Raw genomic sequence first — 24631 nt, 5'->3', positions numbered from 1 at the left:
GTTTCATAAGTTAAAGTTATGTCTAACAGCTCACAAGAGATGTATCATCCTTAAGTTCTTCTTTAACGATAATTAATTTTCTAAAAGGAAAGAAGGGAGAGGAAGGAAAGGAAAAGGGGAAGGGGGAAAAATAGCAATAACATAGAACAGCCCTTGTCTAAACTGTTGAGGAACAGTTCTCTTAGTTTTTTTTATTCCAATTTTTCTTTTTTTTCCTTTCTTTCTGTTTCTTTTTCTTTCTCAGACTAAGCAGGAGAGGGAAGAGGATGTGGGGGGCAATGGGTGGGAGGGCAGGTGCAGTGGGAAGAATTATTTTCCTAATGCTGTATTTATGAGATACAAATAAAAAAATAAGAAAAGGTCCCTCCCAACACCACTGGTATTATATTTTTTAAAAAAGCCCCTGCCATGTTCTAGAGATGTCTTCTATGTGTACCAACTGACATGAATTGAACTTAAAAAATAAAAATCTTAACTTCTGCTATGGTTTGAAAATAATTTGGCTCCCAAACTAAGGCAGCCATAAGTTAATGGTATTGAGAGGATAGAAGCACAATCCAGTTACAGTTGGGAGGTAGGTTTGCTGGGAGATCTTTTGCGTAATTGGGGGCATGCCCTTGGAAGGTAGTTTTCATGAAAGGATTGCTTACAAAGCCTGAGCAGGGCCCAGTTTCTCTGTTTCCTGGTGCAGCATATGATCCTTCCTTTGCACATACTTTGCCTTTGGTCATCTGCTGCTCTAATCAGAGACCAAACCAATGGGTCTGCCCAATAGTAGATTTGACCATTCAAAAGTGAGCTAAAGAAATTTTTTTATCTTCATTAGTAGTTTGTCTCAGGTACTTCATTGTAGTAACATAAAGTTAATACAAGTGTACAATGTTCTTTGCAAATAAATCAAATAATACCCTTGAATTTTCCTTTTCAGTGGAATAGGAACTCTAATATGGAAATAGTATTCAGTACATGACATTTCAATTTTCCTTCTACCACAGAAGAAAAAATATATTGTCTAATTTGGGAACAAGACTCCTATGTTTGCATAAGTACAAAAACCTACCAACAAATATTTTTGAAGGAAAGTATATTTTAAATATTTAAATGAAACATATGATGATTTGCATTACAAAGACCCTTTTGTAAACTGAATTACCACCAACTATTCTGTCTATTTCATATTTTCTCACTGTCAGGAAACTTCTCACCTTTTATGACAAAGGAAAAAATAAACACTACTTACCTTATTATTCATAAATGCTTTGAGACATTGAATAAGTTTATACTGATTCTTCTTGTCAATGTTTTCTTGTCTAGGTAAAAGAAAAACATATTATGCTGTGCTTAAAAGCTTCCCCTCTGGTGAATTTTTATAAATATTTTAATCTTACTGTTTTTTGTCCAGAAGCTTCTCCAGTACATCCAATAAGAGTCCGAGACCTTCATGGCCAAAGTTGTTAACCCAGCTGAGAAATAAACAAAAACCAAGTATGTATGAATAAATATGTATGCTAAAAACATGAAATATCACAAAGGAAATTTTGTTTTTCAAATCTGATAATCCAGTATTAATATTACTTATTATTCTGTTTTCCTACTCCCATCGATTCAAGTATACACTATGGGAAAGACTCAGAGGTCTTTACCTCAGTTCCAGACCTCTTCACACTTTACATTACCCCTTAGGCAGCACGGATCTGATTATTCTCCTGCATCATATATTTAAACCTGAATTTATAAGCTGAATTTCTATTCCTCTATCTCTACTCTTCCAAGTTAACTGTCCACTCTTCAGAATCAAATATTCTGATGAAAACGTCTCTACCTTGGAATCCTTCAGACTTCAAATACTAGCATAACTTTTTATCCCCATCTCATTCACCCTCACATTTATCCTGTTCATTCATTCATTCTCCTAAGTACCAAGCCTACTCTAGGTCAGCACAGGGAACATTTTTTCTTCTGGGACAATTTGGATATTTATAACATCACTCATGGGCCATATAAAACTACCAACTTAATTAGCCTGATATTAATGCCAGAAATTAGCCTGACATAGTTTTATTCAAGTTTTATTTCTACCTGCAGTTGCCTGGGCAGGACCAGAACAAATGATTTGTACATCTTTCATAACCCATGAGCCAGACATTCCCTACCTCTGCTTAGGGGACAGAGATATAACTGGTAACAAAACTAAACCCTTATCCTCATGGAACTTATTTTCTCAAGGGAGGGAAACAGATGAAAAACACATCACTAACTATATAAGAAATTTCAGTGCTTTGATGCAATGAAGAAAAAATAAACTTTGATAAATGGAGTAAAAGGAAATCCAGGATGCTATTTTTCAATGTATGTTCTGGGTTATGATTTTTCCATAATATAATATTTGAGCAGAGCACTGAAGAAAAATTGTTTCCAGTAGAAGGATTAAGGGCGACTTGGGGGTACTGAGGTATTAGCTAGTCTGTTTGGAATGTGCCATAAGCTATAAGGAGACCAATGAAGTGAGAGCTGGGTGAGCAGGCTTGGGGAAGTGGCAGCAATTAGATACACATGTGGTGGAAGGCTGAAAAACTGACCACGTTTCACTTTGTGGCATTCAGTCATGAATATCCTGTTTCCAGAATAACTCCACCAAATGCCCTTCCCCCCTTTTCATTGTCCATACTAACATTTTAGCTTAGCCCCAACGACCGTTCCTTCAGCATGATCAAAACCGGGATCTCTGAAGCTGCATTCTTTCTTTTCCCTCATTTCACAAAATGTCAGGTTAAACTGCATTTAACCATAGTCTTCTGTCCAAAAATTTCCCCTGAATCACATAATACATTATTTAAGAAGCTTTGTTTTTATTTATTTGAAAGGCAGAGAGACTGACAAAGAGATCTTCCAGCTGTTGTTTCACTCCTCAAATGGGCACAGCAGCTGGGGCTGGATCAGACTTAAACAAGGAGCCTGGAACTCCATTTGGGTCTCCCACATGGATGGCAAAGGGTGCAAGCATGTGGACCATCTTCAGCTACTTTCCCAGACTCATTAGCAGGGAGGTGGATTGAAAACGTAACAGCTGGAACTTGAACTGAAACTCACCTATGGGATGCTGGAGTCACAGGCAGCAGCTTACCCCACTGTGCCATAAAGACCGCCCGTCAGTGCGTTTTAAATCCTTCATCCCAAAATTATGATCTAGCCTCAATCTAACTTTCTGGCCACAAGTCTTACATAACATGTGTCAATAAAAGCAGACAAATCATCATTTCCTGGAGCTCTCCCTGCACTTCTTTGTGTAAGCCCATGTATTCCTTCTTGCTAGAAGTCACCCCAACTCCAGCTCTTCAAATTTTCAATGCTCAACCCGGCTGTTGTGATCAATTAATGATTTTCTCCATCTATGTCCTCACATCAAATCTGAGTTTACTTGTAACCTCTTATGTAAACTTTATCTCTTATTTTCTGACATGCCTTACCCAACCCTCTGGATTATAAATACTCTTAAAGCAGTCATATTATCTCATTCATCTTTCTATCTCCCATAGTGCTTATCAAAGTGGTTTATAAAATTATGGTATATAAACATAATGGAACACTACTCAGTTGTAAAAAAAAAAATGAAATCCTGTCTTTTGCAACAAAATGGATGCAACCGGAAACCATTATACTTAGTGAAATAAGCCAGTCCCCAAAAGACAGATACCATATGTTTTCCCTGATCTGTGGTAACTAATAGAGCACCTAAAATATAACATATTAGAGTGAAATGGACATTTTGAGATTTAATAATTGTTCACAGCCCTTGTTGCTACTGTTGAACAGTGTTTTTTCTTCATACTTTTTGTTGACCTCTTTACTTAGTGTAGGTTAATCATAAGAATCTAAAGCAAACTGAAAATAGATATTTGTAGAAATTAGGAGTGGGAATAGGAGAGGGAGGAGGAAGAAGCGTGGGAGTGTGAGCTGGAGGAAGGGTAGGGTGGAAAATATCATTATGTTCCTAAATCTGTATATATGAAATCTATGAAATTATTTACCCTAAATAAAATTTTAATAAAATAAAAAAACAATGTGGCTTATATAAGTCATTAAATATTTGAATTTTAAATTGTTAATAAAGGGACTAATATTGTGAAGCAAAAGTTTAAGCCACCATCTACAATGCCCACATCCCACATGAATACCAGTTTGAGTCCCAGCTGCTCCGCTTCTGATCCAGCTCTCTACAAATGCTCCTGAGAAAGCAGCAGAAGATGGCCTAAGTGTCTGGGTCCCTGCCACCCACATAGGAGACCCACTTGAAGCTCGTGGCTTCTGGCTTTAGCTTGGCCCAGATCTAGCCATTGCAGCCATTTGAGTAGTGAAACAGTGGATGGAAGATCTCTCTCTCTCTCTCTCTCTCTTACTCTGCCTTCTAAATCAATAAATAAATCTTTTTTTTTTTTTTAATTTTTGACAGGCAGAGTGAACAGTGAGAGAGAGAGAGAGAGAAAGGTCTTCCTTTTGCCGTTGGTTCACCCTCCAATGGCCGCCGCGGTAGGCGCGCTGCGGCCGGTGCACCGCGCCGATCCGATGGCAGGAGCCAGGTGCCTATCCTGGTCTCCCATGGGGTGCAGGGCCCAAGGACCTGGGCCATCCTCCACTGCACTCCCTGGCCACAGCAGAGAGCTGGCCTGGAAGAGGGGCAACCGGGACAGGATCGGTGCCCCGACCGGGACTAGAACCCGGTGTGCTGGCGCCGCAAGGCGGAGGATTAGCCTAGTGAGCCGCGGCGCCGGCCAAATCTTTTAAAAATTATATATAATCAACATTATTTCCTAGTTTAAATTTAATTAAAGTTACTGACTTGTGTGGTTAATAAGCAATCTAATATTGTCTTAGAACTTCATAAATCTAAATCAATATATAGCAGACTTCTGTGAAGCAATAATGAAAATCTATGGATATTTCAATAATATCTATATTTTCTTTCTACAGACTTTAAATTATTCATTTCATGTATACCTCATGTAAAACTAATCAACAAAGCAGTAACCTAAATTCCTACAAGAATATAAGTAAAAGACATCAGATCACTGAAGAAAATATATTTTAAAAATAGCTTATATTCAAAACCAATCACACCCACAAAATATATAGAAGCTCATTTTAAAAAATTCTGCTTTAATTTCCATAATGGAAATGAGAAAAATCAATATGGCATTGTAATGATAATTGGCAGCACACTACTATTCAATTGAGGCATGTAATCATCCAGTGCAATGAGCTATTTTCTCTAAAGGCTCTCAATAATCAGTGGGGTGGTGGTAGAGGGATAAAGGGACATCAGCTCAAACTATAATATACTGTATTTAATGTACAACAGAGAGAAATCAGCAGATATCATTACACTGCAATGTAACTTGCATCAACCTTAACATAATAGAAATTCTGACCAAATTTATGTATATGGCCATCTACATTTGCTTTAGCATTTGGAGAAAGAAAATAATCAGCAGTTTCTTTAAATTTAACTTACAATTTGCTTTCAAAATTCTAAATTTTTACTCAAATTCTCTTTATACTTAGTGCTATTAAAATGACTAGGATTATTTTGGTCTTAGTACAGACAAGTATTTGATGTAAGAGTTTGATTTGTATTTGTTCATTTGAAATCAGTCAGCCACACATTCCAGGCTGTTTCAAATTGTGTAGTTTATGGTACCTTGGTTTCACTCAATGAAAACTACCATTGCTCTTATGGGAAAAAAAAAAGGTACAATCAGAAAACATCAGCATGAGGAGGAAGGGCCTATTTGTTACAAACTAGGCAGTGAAAAGTCTTAACTGAGAATATTTTAGACTAATGGGCAGAGGAGATCTTGTACGTGTCTTCAGAACTTCAAAAGTGGAGAGAACAGGAACCTAAAAGGAGATTATTGCTGAGGGGATAAAAAATAATTATGAGACAGTATGATGACACTCAATAAGATAAAAAGTACCTATGGCCAGACATATCTTTTTCCTTTTTCTCTTGCCAACACTGTTGCTCTTTCAGGCATCAAACACTTCATGGCCTATAGCCAAATCCTAACGGTCCTTTGTCTCTCTTTCTCTTTCTCTCCCCACAACCCCTCTATAAACACATGCGCACATGCACACACGCACATGACTATTTCAGAAAGTTCATGGGAAAAATGAAATTAAAAGATAAGTTAATCTTGGTGTAAAACTTTTGAAATACATACATGTTTTTTCCCAATACACATTTCCATGAACATTTTTGAAGATCCCTCATATACATGAGTTTTAGTCAGCATAAAAGTGGCCAGGAAATTGTAAGACAGTTTAAAAAGAAAATATTGTTAGGGGCCAGCGTTGTGGCATAGGTGGTTATGCTGCAGCCTGTGACAAGGGCATCCCATATGGGTACCAGTTCGAGTCTAAGCTGCTCCAAGTCCAATGCAGCTCCCTGCTTATGCACTTGGGAAAGCAGCAGGGGATGGCCCAAGTCCTTGGGCCCCTACACCCACATAGGAGCCATGGAAGAAGCTCCTGGCTCCTGGCTCCTGACTTCAGCCTGGCCCACACCTGGCCATTGTAGCCATTTGGGGAGTTAACTAGTGGATGGAAATATCTCTCTCTATCTCTCTCTAACTCTGCCTCTCAAATAAAAATAAGTCATTTAAAAAAATCAAAGAAAATGTTGGCTCTTGTATTCAGGTAGAAATTTTGACACTATGATTCCAGAATTAAGCATAAATTAGCAGTTCTCAAAATGTGTACCTCAAACCAGTTGTACCAACATCATCTAGGAGGAACTTGTTAGAAACATCAGTGTGGGAGAGGTGGCAGTAATTTATGTTTTAACTACTCCCCAAGGTGATTCTAATGCTTACTTAAATTTGCAAACCAATGGTAGAGACCAATGGTATGCAGGGAAGTGGGGGAAGATTTTGTCAGGCAGGACTCCAACTCCAGTGCTTTAGACTCCCTCCCAACAATATGCAGGCTCTTACTGCCACAGCACAGAGATCAGGAAGCCATCTCAAGCAGGTATATATTTTCTGAAATTGGCTAATTCCAGTTTTGAATTCTTCAGTACTAATTGGAACTTCAACAATTATAAGAGATAGAGTTAATGACTCTATGTAAAATCTGACTCATATATTGCAAATAAGACTCATATATTGCAAATAAAAACAAATAAAAACATAAATTTTCCTGTAGTATCTCAACCTTGAAGTAAAAAACTGCAATTCATCATGGACGTTAAATTTATGAGCAATACAGAAGAGGCAGAGAATAGGAGCTGATGCTGTGGTGTAGTGGGTAAAGCCATCACCTGCAACGCCAGCATCCCTTATGGGTGCCAGTTTGCATTCTAGCTGCTCCACCTCTGATCCAGCTTCCTGCTGATGCACTTGGGAAAGCAGCAGATGTCCCAAGTCCTTGGGTCCCTGCATCCATGTGGGAGACCCTGGAAGAAGCTCACGGCTCCTGACTTTGGCCTGGCTCAGCTCCTGCCATTTTTGGGGAGTGAACCAGCGCATGGAAGATCTTTCTCCTTGTGTCGTCTACTCTATCTCTCTAACTCTACCTTTCAAATAAATAAATTTTAAAAGCAAAACAAAATAAAACAAAAGAAGCAGAGAATAATGAAGAACCAAAGGGAAAAACAAGTGGGAGAAGAGGATGGTATTTTATGATTTCCATAACCATCTTGAACCATGAGTTATTTTTTCCTTTTTACTGAAGTATTATCAACACACAGTAGAATTTTGACCAAATTCTAGTTATGTAACCACCAGTACAAATAAAATTCCCTCATTCTCCTCTACAATCAATCACCTTTCCCTGTTCTCAATCCCTTGGCAACTATTATCCCAATTGTGCCCCTAAGGTTCTACTTTTTCTAGAAAGTCTTTATAAGTACAGTTTATAACTTTTTGTATCTGACTTCTTTCATTTAGCATAACTATAATAATATTCAACCATTCTGTTGCACATATAAGTAATGCATTCCTTGTTATTACATGGATATACCACAAATTGGTCATTAATCCATTCATTGATGAACTCTACAGTTGTTTCCAGGTTAAATGTGCTATAAACATTCACATGTAAGTACACATATAAACATATTTTCATTTCTGTTGGGAAAATACTTAGAAGTAGAATTGCTGGGTCTTATGTAAATATGTTTAGCTTCTTTAAGAAACTGCTTTCCAATATGACTATTCTATTTGGCAGTCCTTCAACAAAGTATTGCAGTTCTACTTGCTCCAAATCCTTGTCAAAAAGGAATATTATCAGTCTTTTTGAATTCAGCCATTCTGCAAACTTTTCACGTAAGGAAACTAAGAAGTACAGCAGTTAAGGAACTTGTCAAACATCACTCAATGAGGAAGTGCCAGTTCTTAAACTCAAACCCATGTTTAGCTCCAAAGCCCTTGTTTATTTCAAGCATTCCATAAGAAATTCCTAATGGCTGATGGCTCCACCAATACCACTTTAAAAAAAAAAAAAGATTTATTTACTTATTTGAAAGGCAGAGTTAGAGAGAGAAAGAGAGAGAGAGTGAGCAAGCAAGCAACTATGACAGTAGGGGCTGGCCAGGAGACAGGAACTCCATTTAAGTCTCTCACATGGGTGGCAGGGGCTCAAGCACTTGGGCCATCCTCTGCTACCTTCCCAGGTACATCAGCGGGGAACTGGGTTCAAAATAAAACATCTAGGACTCACGGCGCCGCGGCTCACTAGGCTAATCCTCCGCCTTGCGGCGCCGGCACACTGGGTTCTAGTCCCAGTCGGGGCACCGATCCTGTCCCGGTTGCCCCTCTTCCAGGCCAGCTCTCTGCTGTGGCCAGGGAGTGCAGTGGAGGATGGCCCAAATTCTTGGGTCCTGCACTCCATGGGAGACCAGGATAAGCACCTGGCTCCTGCCATCGGATCGGTGCGGTGCACCGGCCGCAGCGCGCCTACCGCGGTGGCCATTGGAGGGTGAACCAACGGCAAAAAGGAAGACCTTTCTCTCTGTCTCTCTCTCACTGTCCACTCTGCCTGTCAAAAATAAAAAAAAATTTAAAAAAAAAAAAAAACATCTAGGACTCAAACCAGCACTCCGATGAGATGCTGGCTTTGTAGGATGAGGCTTAACCTGCTGTACTATAATGTCAGCCCCAACCAATACCACTATTAATAAGAATCACTGATCATCACAGAAGTACACTTTGCTTACATCTACAGATCTATTTCTAGACACAGAAATACAGGTTTTCATTATTTAAGTTTATTGAATTACGAAGGATGGTACTTTACATTCCATGTTTTTTATTTTCTTTTAATGTCCTGAACTTCATGATAAATCTAGCTTATACCATTAAGAAAAGATATCTAGAGACTCCAGTAAAGTTTCGAGTGAAGAATTAGTTAACGCAGCCTACTGGGAAGAATCGGACAAAATACAGAGTGTGTATGTATCCGAGTGTGTGTGTTTGGATGGGCTATATACAGTCCACATCCTCACTCTCTTAGGTATTAACATAGTGATTTTCTTTTAATCAAGTAGCTTGACACGCTACATCTTCAAACTAATGTTTTCAGTCACTTGTCAGGGGACCAGATAGAACAAATGAACCACCCAAACAAAAACAACAGAAAGAGTAGTCAGAAGGATTAATCTACCAAGTAAGTAAGAGGCCTGGATTGGATCTGAAGACTGAAAAAAGGAAGTCAGGAAAAGTATCTTAGGAACAAGAGGACTGAATGACCCACAATGAGAAAATATTTTCTGACCATACATACAAAAGTTTTGGTTTATCATCAAGGACTCCGGCATCTGACACACTGCTCAAGAAGTTAAAAATTAGAGGCTTTTTCTCAAGTTTACTCAAAGATCAAGAAAATATTTTATCATTTATCCATGGACTATGCTATAAAACCACAGAGTGGCAAAGTTCAATGTGTGCTTTAGAAAAAAACAGATCTAGGTCCCAATCCCATCTTTACATATACTAGCTGGGCTATTTTTGATCAGTTACTTAAACTCTCTATGCTTGGTTTCTTATCTTTAAAACAGGGAGAACAGTACCTACCCCTCAATGAAGCCTTTGTGACTATTAAATAACATGTGAGCAATAGCGCAGTGAAGCTAGTATTAAGATAGCTTTGAAAAAATTAAAAACAAAAAAATTTGAGTGCTGCTTTGAATTTTGTGGTCCAAGATAAATTAAATAATTAAATAAATTAAATATGATGCAAAGCATAAATTAAACAAGTCTTCTTAATAATATTAACACTTAACTTTTCATCATTTAATGAAAAGTATTTTAAGCTTTATGAAAGCTGCAGAAGATTCTAACCTATAGTATGCCTTATCTATTGGTTGACTTAAACATAAGACTTCATAATTTCTTGTATCTACAAATCATTGAATTTGTTACAATTAAAAATAAAATGAAAATGAAATAAAAGACTTCATAATTTAAATATGTAATACTCATCTGTTTTTCAAAGCTTGTTACTATTCAATTTTATGTATATTTAATTCTAACTGTATTACTGAAAATAGTCATGGAAATCACAACAGTGGAGGGGTTTACAGTTCATGCATAATCCTGACAGTAAGAGTTGTATCTAAATACATTAAAGTTTGAAAACAGAAATCTATGTCAAGGTTTCAGAATTTCTGAAGTAATTATTTTTAAAGGGCCCACTTACACTAATAAGCATAACCAAAGGAAAGAAAATATTATATTTAATGAAAGTAAGAGAGGATTCATTTAACCCTAAATCCACGGTAAAGTAAGATTCTCCCCTCTCTAGTTCTCCAGAGAAAAACAAAAAGAGGAAAACTCTCTATAAATATATCTACTGAAGGAGGGAATGGGATTCTGCTCCCACACAGATTCACATTTATGACAACCCTTCACAGTTTGCCAAACCATATCCTCTCATCTATAAATCAGATACTCACACTCTGAATTATTTCATTACATTTCATGGAAATACAATAAGAATCAAAGATTTGGTGGATAGATGAATTCAGTACATCATATATAATATAGACATAATAACAAACAGCAACTGCATGCCACTTATGATTAGATTGCCTGGATGTATGTCTACCTTCTCAAAAGAGTTAAAGCTAAAATTAGAAAGTCCCATACTGAGTACCAAAAGCTGTAAAGACAATTGGTCTCATGTGAAAGAGTCCAATATTAGTCATGTCATCCCTTTATCACTGTTTGTACAGTGCTAAAGGCTAGTATAGAGGGTTATGTGTTCTGTACAAAAGATTTTATTTCTAACAGTGTTCTATTCCCATGTGTAATCTCATACTACAAACCAAATCATTGGAACATCAAATAAAATGATGTCTCTTCAGGGAATTCAGAAAGTTGGTAAATTTATAACATATAAATTATAACATATAATACAATTAATTCAAAGAGTTGAAATGTTAAAGATTATTATAAATGGCCGGCGCCGCGGCTCACTAGGCTAATCCTCCGCCTTGCGGCGCCGGCACACCGGGTTCTAGTCCCGGTCGGGGCACCGATTCTGTCCCGGTTGCCCCTCTTCCAGGCCAGCTCTCTGCTGTGGCCAGGGAGTGCAGTGGAGGATGGCCCAAATTCTTGGGCCCTGCACCCCATGGGAGACCAGGAGAAGCACCTGGCTCCTGCCATCGGAACAGCGCGGTGCGCCGGCCGCAGCGCGCCTACCGCGGCGGCCATTGGAGGGTGAACCAACGGCAAAGGAAGACCTTTCTCTCTGTCTCTCTCTCTCTCTCTCACTGTCCACTCTGCCTGTCAAAAAAAAAAAAAAAAGATTATTATAAATGGGGGAGGGCTGTTGTTTTTGTAAACAGGAAATCACCTCATTTTAATACCAATGTGTCATTGTAATATCTTGAATGCAATTAAAACTGAAGCTTAGTTAAATGCACTTAGGGAAAGAAAGAGCCCCCATGGTTAAAACTAATATGCAACCCAATACAGTATCTTATATTTAGTCCATAAACATCCCCAAATAAGAGCTAAGAAAAAAGTTAGTGTTTTCAGCATGTTCAAGGCATATTTTTCTGGCTAAATCAACTTCACAGATAGTTCCTTGGCCAATATATAAATTTATAAGAAAATGCTAAAAAAAATTTAAAAACCACATGAACTTATTAGCCTTCTTACAACAAAAACATACACATCGAATTAAATTTTTCTACACAGGAGAAAACAGAATAGCATTGGGCATCTGAATGTCCTTGAAAACTACTTACCGTGGTAGATTAAGGCAAGAACTATCTCTGACCCAATTACAAAGTATCCATTTTATGTAATATTGCCATTTCCAGACATTTGAGCAAAAGCCTTTGAATCATGATAGTCATTGACTGCTTATGTCACGTGATTCATGGAAAGGTTGAATGTGTCAATTTTCCAGCTCTGCTGCTCAGTGGTTTTGACTTCAATGTTATGATAAATTACAATTTCCTTAGAAAACACCAAAGAAGACATTCCATTTTTCTCTCTGGCTGCATTTATTTTTTCCATCAGACTCACTGAAAATATCTTGCTCTGCTTTGTGCTATTCACATATTTTTAGGAGTTCCTCACAGAGGAAATGTGCATTCTTTGTAGTTGCTTGTATTATAAAAAACAAGTTCCTCTGACACATTAAAAAGCTCTTAAGGGCAATAGCTTAAGTAAAAATTCTCTCAAAGGATAAAGATTCATTATTCTTTAAAATCAATTTAAGTTGTCCCTATTACTTCAGAGATAAGTCTAAGGAATAGTGTAAGTCCAATTCTGTTTAAATGCCTAATTAGTTACACAATAAAGAATATTTTTTGACCACCTTCCATTAAATATTACTGTTAAAAAAGTATAAGAGAATGTCTTATTCTATAGTAATAATGTAAAATATACCAAAAAAACTGAAAGAAAATGGAACTAGTCACCTTATAGTAAATGGGGGGGGGGGGGGAGGGAGGTGCAATAGAAAAGAACACTCCAAATATTCAAGCAAATGGTAGCCATAATTTACATCTTCATATGTATGAAATTGCGAATGTAATTAAGTTAGGACACTTACTAAAGCTGCCTTCATAGTGATAGAACCAAACTTATAATAAACTGTACTGCTTCATTTTCCTATGCTAAGTAATACAGTTAAAATTCTATCACGAACTCCACAGGACATCCAATTTCTTTTAGTTTAGTGGAATTTTCTTAACATGAACTTACTAGAAGAAATCACATTCCTAATCTATAAGCTCTGGAAATGAAAGAGATGACACCAAGTTTATCTGCCATGAATAAGGTAAATAAGCTCTTTGAATACAATGAGGGAAACCAAGAGGTATTAGCACATAGCACCTGCATGCATCCCTTTTCCTAACCCAATTTGTATGTTATCTGTTTGATTCTGGTGGGTAGCAGAGATGTTAAATGAGTTTTCTTTCACAATAACAGGGGTAAGGATAGTTGAAGGGTAATTGCTATTTGATGACTGAACAACAGAAATCCAACAGTCCTTTTCACCTACCAGGTGCTGTGCCAAAAACATATAATTAAAGAATCATTATAGAGTGTGATAGCTAAGTAGACAAAGATCCAAAGATATATTACCACAGAATAACTGCAATCAAATCTAAAAAGAATCACTTTCTTAGGTCTTCATTGTAGATGTCAAAAAGAAAATTTAGCAAGTTCTCATGATTTTTTGTCTCAGAAGGTGATCTGTAATATTAAATGCATGTGTTTTTGAGTTTATTTTTACATATTTTAAATACCTTCCTCCTAAAACTGAGAAAATACTAAAGAGATTACATGTTTTTCTGTACATACATACATGCATTCTTAACCATGGTTAAATATCTTTTTTATTTTCTATGTATTTTAATTGACAAATGAAATCATATATATGTATGTGTACAGCATGTTTTGACATATGTCTACATATTGGAAGGGCTATATCAGACTCAATGACCTCTCATATTTTTCTATGGTGAGAGCATTAAAATACATTCTTTCAGCAATTTTCAAGAATATCTTCTATTGCTATTAACTTTAGTCACCATGATGTGAAATAAATCTGAACTTATTCTTCCTAAAGTTTTATATCCTTTCACCAATGTAAGTATCTTAGTATAGCCATGTTTAACAAAATTTTTCAAAAGATAATCACTGAAAAATGAAAATTCAAAACTCTTATTAATTCCATATTAAACAACTTGGGAATTGTTAAGGTTTATCTAAGACAAGATGAATTACGCCAAACGTACTCATCATTTTTCTCTATCACAGTGATATAAACTATCTAAAGCAAGCATAGGAAACATCCAGCCTGCAGTCCACATAAGGCCCAAAAATCATTTGATCTGGCCCTGCTAAGGCAGTCACAGGTGGAACTCAAAATTCAATAATCTATACCAGGTTAATTTTTAAGTTGATCATTTTGTATGGGCAGCAAAAGATGTTATAGGAATCCAAATGACAGCCCTTCACAGAAAAAAGTTTCCCTATCCCTGATAAAAAGAAGTAACAAAACCACAGATACACACACACACACACATATCCACATACAGATAAAACCTTTAAGGGATTAAATGCAGCACAAAGTCCCTAAGAAAGAAGGGTTAGCCTCCTACTATATACAGCTTAGCTTGTACTTTTTTCAAAAAAATTTAAGATAGATATTCATAAAAGATAAATATTTACACTTGGTAACTCTTTCAGAACATAAAAACAGCTTTCAAAGAAAGCATAATGCTTTGGTACCTACAAAATGTTTTAATCAGAATAGTAAAAGCCAACAAAACTAACCAACACTTTAAATTAACAACATTGTTTTGTCTTCATTTATAATCAATATAAATAAAATAATATACACTGAAAAGAGTAACAATTTTTGGTTGTGAAGTCAGTTACCCCATTTTCTAGAAGAATAAACTAAAGGAGCAGAATGGTTTAAGCCAAACACTTCTCAATGGCAAAACCATGATCAGAATCCACCACTCCTCATTTAACACCTCATATTCAAATTTTTGGCTATTTTAACTTGAATGAATAAAAGTTGCAATATAAAAAAAAATCAATAGATGTATTCAGAAGTGAAAGCAATGCTAGCCAAGTCATTGTTTTTTTCTGCTTAATGATTTAAGTTGTGTTCCATCACTAAGGCAAGAGAAACTTCAGACAATAAGAAAAATCAGAGATACTTACCTTTGGTTTTCCAGGTATCAATAAATAACTACTTATTCAACATAGCAAACAGAGCCCCATCATACTATAATTCATTATTATGGGATGGAGATATATCAATGAAACACAGATATATAATGTTCACTTAAAATATAGCAATAAGGGGTCAGCGCCTTGGCAAAGCAGGTAAAGCTGCTATCTGCAGTGCCAGCATCCCATATAGGTGCCAGTTTGAGTCCCAACTGGTCCATTTTCGATCCAGCTCTCTGCTAATGGCCTAGGAAAGCAGTAGAAGATGGATCAAATTCTTGGGCCCCTGCATCCACGTGGGAGACCCAGAGGAAACTCCTGGCTCTTTGCTTCAGATCAGAGCAGCTCCAGTCATTGTGGCCATCTGGGGAGTGAACCAGTGGATAGAAGACCTCCCTCCCCCTCCCCCTCCCCCTCCCCCTCTCCCAACACTGCCTTTCAAATAAATAAATGAATCTTTAAAAAATAAAATATAGCAATTATTAGGTAGTGAAAATTCCACATAAGGAATGAGTAACGCCAAGAGGCCTATGGGACACAGTGTATCTGCCAACCAAGAAGGAAAAAGAGGCACATTCCTCCCACCTTGCCCTTATGCCCAGCAACTGGCTGAGAGAGGGCAGCCGCTATTTTGGATATATGTAACAACTGCGCCAGCTCATGTCCACATGCCCAGTAACCAGCCAAGAGGAGACATCTGAGTCTGCCTGGGAGGATTAACAGGGGGTCAGGCACCCATGTAGGACTGTGAAGTGCCCCCAAGCTCCCAATACATCATAGGCTCTGGGGCTCAAACTGCCCAGGTGAAACACTATCAGGGAGCTGGCTCTGATAGCGTTTGTACCACTCTGTGTACGGGGTAGAGTAACAGCACACTATGACTGTGGGAGACTTGTGTGCTGAGACTGTGGGAACATGGTGACTGCAGGAGAGGATACAGCATGTAACTAGGTCTATGGGCAATCACTGTGAATAACTCCATATGCGCAGAGCTCCCTGACTGCCTAGAGTAGGTCAGTGCAACGGGATCCATGCTTGCACTGAGGACTGCACAGATGCTTTCTGTGTTTCTTTCATCAGAGTGGCTGAGAATGGAACCCACTGTGAGCCAACACCCAGGCAGGGTATCAGTCACCTTGGAAAAAAGGAGATGAGAGAATGACTGTAACAACAGAATTGATCAAACACTCCCTTCTGATAAAAAAGAGATCTACCACAGCCAACCTGTGTGTTACACTCAATATTTGCCCACCCTGGAACACTTACCAGAGCTCCCTGACCACAACCAGAACATGGTTTTGGGTATTCACTGAAAGAGAAGACACTCCTCTAACCCACAGAATCATAGTGCAAACATAAAAGACATCAGAGGAAAAAATTAGCAAGTATCTACAAATGACTAAAAATAAATGAAGAAATTTAAGAAACAAGAATAAGATGACATGATGTCCCCAAAGGAGCACAACAAAACTTCAATATTAGAATGCAAAGATAAAATGCTGGAAACGGAAATCAAAAGATTAATCATAGGATTGCTCAGAAGCACATCCATGAATTAAAGAAATCCATACCTGACATGAATAAAAATGTTTCCCATGAAATTCAGACTTTAAAGACAAATCAAGGCCGGCACCATGGCTCACTTGGCTAATCCTCCGCCTGCGGCACCAGCACCCCAGATTCTAGTCCCGGATGGGGAGCCGGATTCTGTCCCGGTTGCTCCTCTTCCAGTCCAGCGCCCTGCTGTGGCCCGGGAAGGCAGTGGAGGATGGCCCAGATGCTTGGGCCCTGCACCCGCATGGGAGACCAGGAGGATGCACCTGGCTGCTGGCTTCAGATCAGCGCAGCGCTTCTGCCGCAGTGCACCGGCCGTAGAGGCCATTTTGGGGGTTAACCAACGGAAAAGGAAGACCTTTCTCTCCTCTTTCTCTCTCTCACTGACTAACTCTGCATGTTAAAAAAAATAAAAATAAAAAAATTTAAAAATTTAAAAATTTTAAAAAAGAGAAACCAAAACGAAGTATTAGAAATGAAGAATTCAATAGACCAAATAAAGAATTCACTGGAAAGCCTTAACAATAGACTTGGTGAGGCCAAAGAAAGAATATCCGAGCTAGAAGTCAAATCTTTGGAAATTTTACAGTCATACCAAAAAAAAAAAAAAAAAAAAAAAGAAGAAGAAATTAGAAAAAATTAAAAACAGGGTTAGAGCTCAAGGGATACTATCAAACGGCCCAACATACGAGTCTTAGGAGTTCCTGAAGGTGTGGAAAAAGAGAATGGATTACAAGGTCTATTTAGTGAAATAATTACAGAAAACTTCCCCAATTTTTAGAATGAAAGGGACATCCCAAGTATGGTAAGCACACAGAACTCTTAATAGACATGGCCAGAAAATATCTTCATCATGACACATTGTAGTCAAATTCTCAACAGTAAAACACAAAGAAAAGATTAAAATGTGCATGAATGAAACAGCAGATTACCTTCTTTTTTAAGATTTATTTATTTATGTGAAAGAATTACTAAGAGAGAGAAGAAGAGACAGAGAGAGAGAGGTCTTTCATCCACTGGTTCACTCCACCAGTTTTCCACAATGGCCGGAGCTGTGCCAGTCTGAAGCCAGGAGCCAGGGACTTCCTCCAGGTGCAGGGGCCCCAGGACTTGGGCCATCTTCTACTGCCTTCCCAGGCCATAGCAGAGAGCTGGATAGGAAGAGGAGCAGCTGGGAATCCAACTGGCACCAACGTGGGATGTTGGCACTGCAGGCGGAGGCCTTACGCGCTACACCACGGCGCCAGCCCCCCAGTTTACTTTCAGAGCATCTCCAATTAGACTCACAGCTAACCTCTCATCAGAAACCCTACAGTTTAGAAGAGAATGTCAAGACATAGTCCAAGTCTTAAGAGAAAAAAACTCAACCCAGAATACTGTACACTGCGAATCTCTCATTTATGAGTGAAAGCAAAATAAAGACCTTCCATAACAAACAGAAATTGAAAGAATTTGCAACCATTCACTCAGCCTTACAAAAGATGCTTAAGGATGTGCTACACACAGAAAGAGGGAAACATGGTCAACACTATGAAAGAATATTAAGGCAGAAAATGCCCCGGTAAAAATACAAAGGAAATCCAAAATAAACAATAAGAATATCAATAGAAAAATGGCAGAGCCAAATCATTACTCACCAATATTAACCTTGAATGTAAACAGCATCAACTCTTCAGTTAAAAAATATAGGCTGCATGACCGACAAAATGGGAAAAAATATTTGCAAACTATACTACAGATAAAGGGTTGATAACCAGAATCTACAAAGAAATCAAGAAAATCCACAACAGCAGAACAAACAACCCACTTAAGAGATGGGCCAAGGACCTCAATAGACATTTTTCAAAAGAGGAAATCCAAATGGCCAACAGACACATGAAAAAATGTTCAACATCACTAGCAATCAGAGAAATACAAATCAAAACCACACTGAGGATTCACCTCACCCCAGTGAGAATGGCTCACATACAGAAATCTACCAACAACAGATGCTGGAGAGGATGTGGGGCAAAAGGAACACTAACCCACTGTTGGTGGGAATGCAAACTGGTTAAGCCACTATGGAAGTCAGTCTGGAGATTCCTCAGAAACCTGAACATAACCCTACCATACAACCCAGCCATCCCACTCCTTGGAATTTACCCAAAGGAAATTAATTTGGCAAATAAAAAAGCCATCTGCACATTAATGTTTATTGCAGCTCAATTCACAATAGCTAAGACCTGGAACCAACCCAAATGCCCATCAACAGTAGACTGGATAAAGAAATTATGGGACATGTACTCCATAGAATACTATACAGCAGTAAGAAGAAATGAAACCCGGTCATTTGCAACAAGATGGAGGAATCTGGAAAACATCATGCTGAGTGAATTAAGCCAGTCCCAAAGAGACAAATATCATTTGTTTTCCCTGATCAGTGACAGCTGAGCACCAAAGGGGAAACCTATTGAAGTGAAATGGACACTATAAGAAACAATGACCTGATCAGCTCTTGTCCTGACTCTTGATGTACAATGTAATACTTTATCCTTTTTAGTATTTGTTGTTGTTGTAGTTGTTGTTCTAGTACTAGTGGTTGAACTCTGTAATTAACACACAATTATTCTTAGGTGTTTAAATTTTAACTGAAAAGTGATCCCTGTTAAATCTAACAGTGGAAAAAGAGAGGGAGGAGATGTACAATTTGGGACATGCTCAATCGGACTTGCCCCAAATGGTGGAGTTAGAAATGTGCCAGGGGATTCCAATACAATCCCATCAAGGTGGCATGTACCAATCCCATCTCACTAGCCCATGTGATCAATTTCAGTTCACAATTGATGGCTCTGATAGGTCTAAGAGTCAAAGGGATCACACAAACAAGACAAGTGTCTGCTAATACCAACTGATAGAATCAAAAAGGGAGAGAAGGATCCAACATGGGAAGCGGGATACAAAGCAGACTCATAGAATGGCAGATGTCCTAAACAACACTCTGGCCTCAGAATCAGCCCTTAAGGCATTCGGATCTGGCTGAAGAGCCCATGAGAGTATTGTAGGCATGGAAAGCCAAGACACCATGGAAAAGAAAAAAAAGAAGAAGACCTAAATGAAAGATCTCTGTGAGTGAGATCCCAGTGGAAAGAACGGGGCCATCAAAGAAGGAGGTACCTTTCTCTGAAGGGAGGAGAGAACTTCCACTTTGACTATGACCCTATTGGAATAAGATCAAAGTCAGCGAACTCTAAAGGCTTCCATAGCCCTGGCAACTCATGACTAGAGCCTAGGGAGATTACTGGCGCCATGAACAGGAGTGTCAAATTGTTAAGTCAGCAACAGGAGTCACTGTGTACTTACATCCCATGTGGGATCTGTCCTTAATGTGTTGTCTAATGTGCAGTGATGCTATAACTAGTACTGAAACAGTATTTTTACACTTTGTGTCTCTGTGTGGGTACAAATTGATGAGATCCTTATTAATTATATACTGAATCGATCTTCTGTATATAAAGAGAATTGGAAATGAAAAAAAAAATCTTGTTAAATTGGAAATGGCATAGAAAATTAATTAATTTTTAAAAAAAATATTATGTAGGATCTCTGTCTTTAATGTGCTCTACACTGTTATTTAATGCTATAACTAGTACTCCAACAGTATTTTTTTCATTTCGTGTTGCTGTATGGGGGCAAACTGTTGAAATCTTTACCTAATATATACTAAACTGATCTTCTGTATATAAAGAGAACTGAAAATGAACCTTGATGTGATTGGAAGGGGAGAGGGAGCGGGAAAGGGGACAGTTGGGGGTGGGAGGGAAGTTATGGGAGGGGGGAAGCCATTTTAACCCATAAGCTGTACTTTGGAAATTTGTATTCATTTAATAAAAGTTTAATAAATGAAAAAAATATATAGACTGCATGAATGGATTAAAAAACAGGACCCAGCTATTTGCTGCCTACAAGAAACACATCTCACCAACCAAGATACACACAGACTGAAAGTGAAAGAATGTAACAGGGTATTCGTGCTAAGGGAAAGCCAAAATGGCAGGAGCAGTCATCTTAATATTAGACAAAATAGAATGCTAAAGAAGGCAAAGAAGGGCACTATATAATGATTAAGGGATCAATTCAACAGGAAGATGTGGTTATATAAACATATATGCAACCAATTATATAGTATCTGGCTATTTAAAAGCCATGTTAACAGATCTAAAGGGAGACAGAATGCAATAAAATATTCATGAGGACTTCAACCCCACTTTGAGCAACAGAAAGATGAACCACACAGAAAATCAACAAAGAAACAACAGTGTTAATTGACACTACAGACCAAATAGAACTAACTGATATCTACAGAACTCTTCATCCCACACTTGCAGAATATACATTCTTCTCATCAGTGCATTGAAATTTCTCTAGAACAGACCATATGCTAGGCCTTAAAGCAAGTCTCTGCAAATTCAAAAAATTGGAAATCATATCATTCATCTTATCCGAACAAAATGGAATGATGCTAGAAACAACTCAAGAGCCTCTAGAACATATGCAAATACATAGAGACTAGACAATATGCTCCTGAATGAACAGCAAGTCATAGACTATATCAAAAAAGAAATCAAAAAATTTCTGGAAATTAATGAAGACAACAATACAAAATATCAAAACATGGGATATAGCAAAAAGTGTTAAGAGAGGCAAGTTTATAGCAATTAGTGCCTACATCAAGAAATTGGAAAGGCACTAAATAAATGACTTATCGATGCATCTTAAGGACCTAGAAAAATGATAGCAACCAAACCCAAAACTAGCAGGAGAAAATAAATAATTAAAATTGGAGAATATACAAAATTGAAACCAAAAAATAAATAAATAAAAGATCAGTGAAATAATGGGCTGGCTTTTTGAAAAAATAAACAAAACTGATATACCCTGGGACCAACTAACCAAAAAAAGAGAAGACCCAAATCAACAAAAATCAAAGATGAAAAAGGAATTGTAATAATATACACCACAGAAATAAAAAGAATCATCAAGAATTACTACAAAGAGCTATGTGCCAAAAATTGGGAAACACAGAAGAAACAAATAGATTTCCTGCACACATACAACCTACCAAAATTGAACCATGAAGACATAGAAAACAGAAACAGACCAATAACCGAGATGGAGACTGAATCAGTAATAAAGGTCCTCCCAACAAAGAAAAGCTCCTGACCGGACAGCTTCACTGCTGAATTCTATCAGATGTTTAAAGAATATCCAATTCCAATTCTTCTCAAGCTATTCAAAACCATTGAAAAGGAGGGAATCCTTCCAAACTCCTTATATGAAGCCAGCATCACCTTAATTCTTAAACTAGAAAAAGATACAACAGAGAAAGAAAATTATAGACCAACTTCCCTGATGAACAGACACAAAAATCCTCAACAAAATACTAGCCAATCAAAACCAACAAAACATCAAAAAGATTATTCACCCAGACCAAGAAGTATTTATCCCGGGTATGCAGTAATGGTTCAACATTCACAAATCAATCAATGTGGTATTTCACATTAAAAACCTGAAGAACAAAAGCCATATGATTATCTCAGTAGACGCAGAGAAAGCATTTGATAAAACACAACATCTTTAATGATGAAAAACTCTAAGCAAATTGGGTATAGAAGGAACATTCCACAACACAATCAAGGCAATTTATTACAAACCGACAGCCAGCATGTTATTGAAAGGGAAAAAGTTGAAAGCATTTCCACTAACATCCAGAACCAGACAACTCCACTATCAAGATTACTATTTAATACAGTGTCAGTAAGTTTTAGCTACAGCCATTAGGCAAGAAAAACAATTCAAAGTGATACAAATTGAGAAGGAAAAAGTCAAACTATCCCTATTTGCAGAGGACATGATTCTATATACAGGGTATCCAAAAGACTCCACCAAGAAACTATTAGAATTCATAGAAGAATTTGGTAAAGTAGCAGGATATAAAATTAATACACAAAAATCAATAGCATTTGTATACACAGAGAATGCCAAGGCTGAGACTGAATTTCTAAAATAAATCCCATTCACAATAGGTACAAAAAGAATTAAATACCTTGGAATAAATTTCTCCAAGGATATCAAACATCTCCACAATGAAAAGTACAAAGCATTAAAGAATGATATAGAAGAAAACACAAAAAAAGGGAAAATCTTCCTTAGTCATATATTGAATTAGTCAATATAATCAAAATGCCCTTATGACTGAAAGCAATTTATAATTTCAATGTGATTACAATCAAAATACCAAGGATATTCCTCTCAGATCTAGAAAAAATGATGCTGAAATTCATAGGGAAACACAATAGACCCTGAATAGCTAAAGCAATTTTATACAACAAAAACAAAGTCAGAGGCAACACAGGAGATTTCAAGACATGCTACAGGGAAGTTATAATCAAAACAGCCTAGTACTGGCAGAAAAAAAGAAACACCAAAACAGATGGGTAGACCAATGGAAAAGAACAGAAACCCCAGAAATCAATCCAGGCATCTACAACCAACTTATCTTTGACAAGGGAGCTAAAATCAATCCCTGGAGCAAGGACAGTCTCTCAGCAAATGGTGTTGGGAAAACTGGATCTCCACATGCAGAAGTATGAAGCAATACCCTCTTACCTTACACCTTACACAAAAATCAACTCAAAATGAATTAAAGACCTAAATCTATGGCCAGATACCATCAAATTAGATTGAGGAAACCCTGCAAGACAATGGAATAGGAAAAGAGTTCTTCGGAAAGACAACAGAGGTACAGGCAATCAGAGCTAAAATTGACAAATGGGATTACATCAAATTTAGAAGCTTCTGCACTACAAAAGGAACACTCAGCAATGTGAAAAATGGGAGAAAATATTTGCAAACTATACAAGTGATAAAGGATTAATATCCAGACCCTATAAAGAGCTCAAGAAACTCAACAACAAAACAATCCAGTTAAGAAATGGGCAAAGAACTTGAACAGGCATTTTTCAAAAGAGGAAATCCAAATGGCCAACAGACACATGAAAAAATCCTCAGGATTATTAGCCATTGGGCAAATGCAAATCAAATCACAGTGAAGTTTCACCTTACCCCAGTCAGAATGGCTTTTATACAGAAATCAACAAACAACAAAACTACTGGCGAGGATGTGGGGGAAAATGTACCCTAATCCACTGTTGGTGAGAATGTGAACTGATAGAGACACTGTGGAAGACAGTATAGAGATACCTCAGAAATCTGCATATAGACCTACCATAATACCCAGATATTCCAATCCTGGGATTTTACACAATGAGAATTAAATCAATATATGAAAGAATGATATGAACCCCATGTTTACTTTAGCTCAATTCACAATAGCTAAAGTACAGATTCAACCCAGATGTCTGTTAATTGAAGGCTGGATAAAGAAATTATGGGATATGTACACCATGGAACACTACACAGTGGTTAAAAAAAAAAAAGAAATCCTGTCATTTGCAACAAAATGGACACAACTGGAAATCATTATACTAAGTGAAATAAGCCAATCTCAAAAAGACAAATACCATATGTTCTCCCTTTTCTGTGCTGAGTACCTAGAAAGTAATCTATACACATAAAATTGAAACTTTGAGATTCTATGATTTGAACAACCATTGTCTCAACTGTTGAGGACAGTTTTTTTTTTCCTTTTTCATACTATTTGTTAATCTTATGAGCACAAACTTAATTTAAAACAGATTTTTATAAAAAATAAGAATGGCAATAGGAAAAGGAGGAGGAAGAAGGGTGGAGTGCAGGTGGGAGGGAGAGGGGGGTGGGAAGAATCTCTATGTTCCTGTATTTTTATATATGAAATGCATGAAGCTTGTATACCTTAA

General features: G+C 37.4%; 1 protein-coding gene across 1 annotated transcript in view; it reads right to left on the bottom strand.

Moving 5' to 3' along the window:
• DIAPH2 (diaphanous related formin 2) overlaps positions 1-24631 on the bottom strand; it is a 985476-nt gene that overhangs the window by 710003 nt on the left and 250842 nt on the right. Inside the window, exons 6-7 of the mRNA XM_062183022.1 lie at positions 1389-1463; positions 1241-1310 (exon numbers count right to left, since the gene is read on the bottom strand). Of these exons, the coding sequence (XP_062039006.1) occupies positions 1241-1310; positions 1389-1463 (145 nt within the window). The remainder of the gene's footprint in view (positions 1-1240; positions 1311-1388; positions 1464-24631) is intronic.

This window comes from Lepus europaeus, chromosome X (assembly GCF_033115175.1).
Source record: "Lepus europaeus isolate LE1 chromosome X, mLepTim1.pri, whole genome shotgun sequence".
NCBI classification, from domain to species: Eukaryota; Metazoa; Chordata; class Mammalia; order Lagomorpha; family Leporidae; genus Lepus; species Lepus europaeus.
The sequence above is the reverse complement of the archived record's forward strand: the minus strand, read 5'-3'. Positions and strand labels throughout refer to the sequence as shown.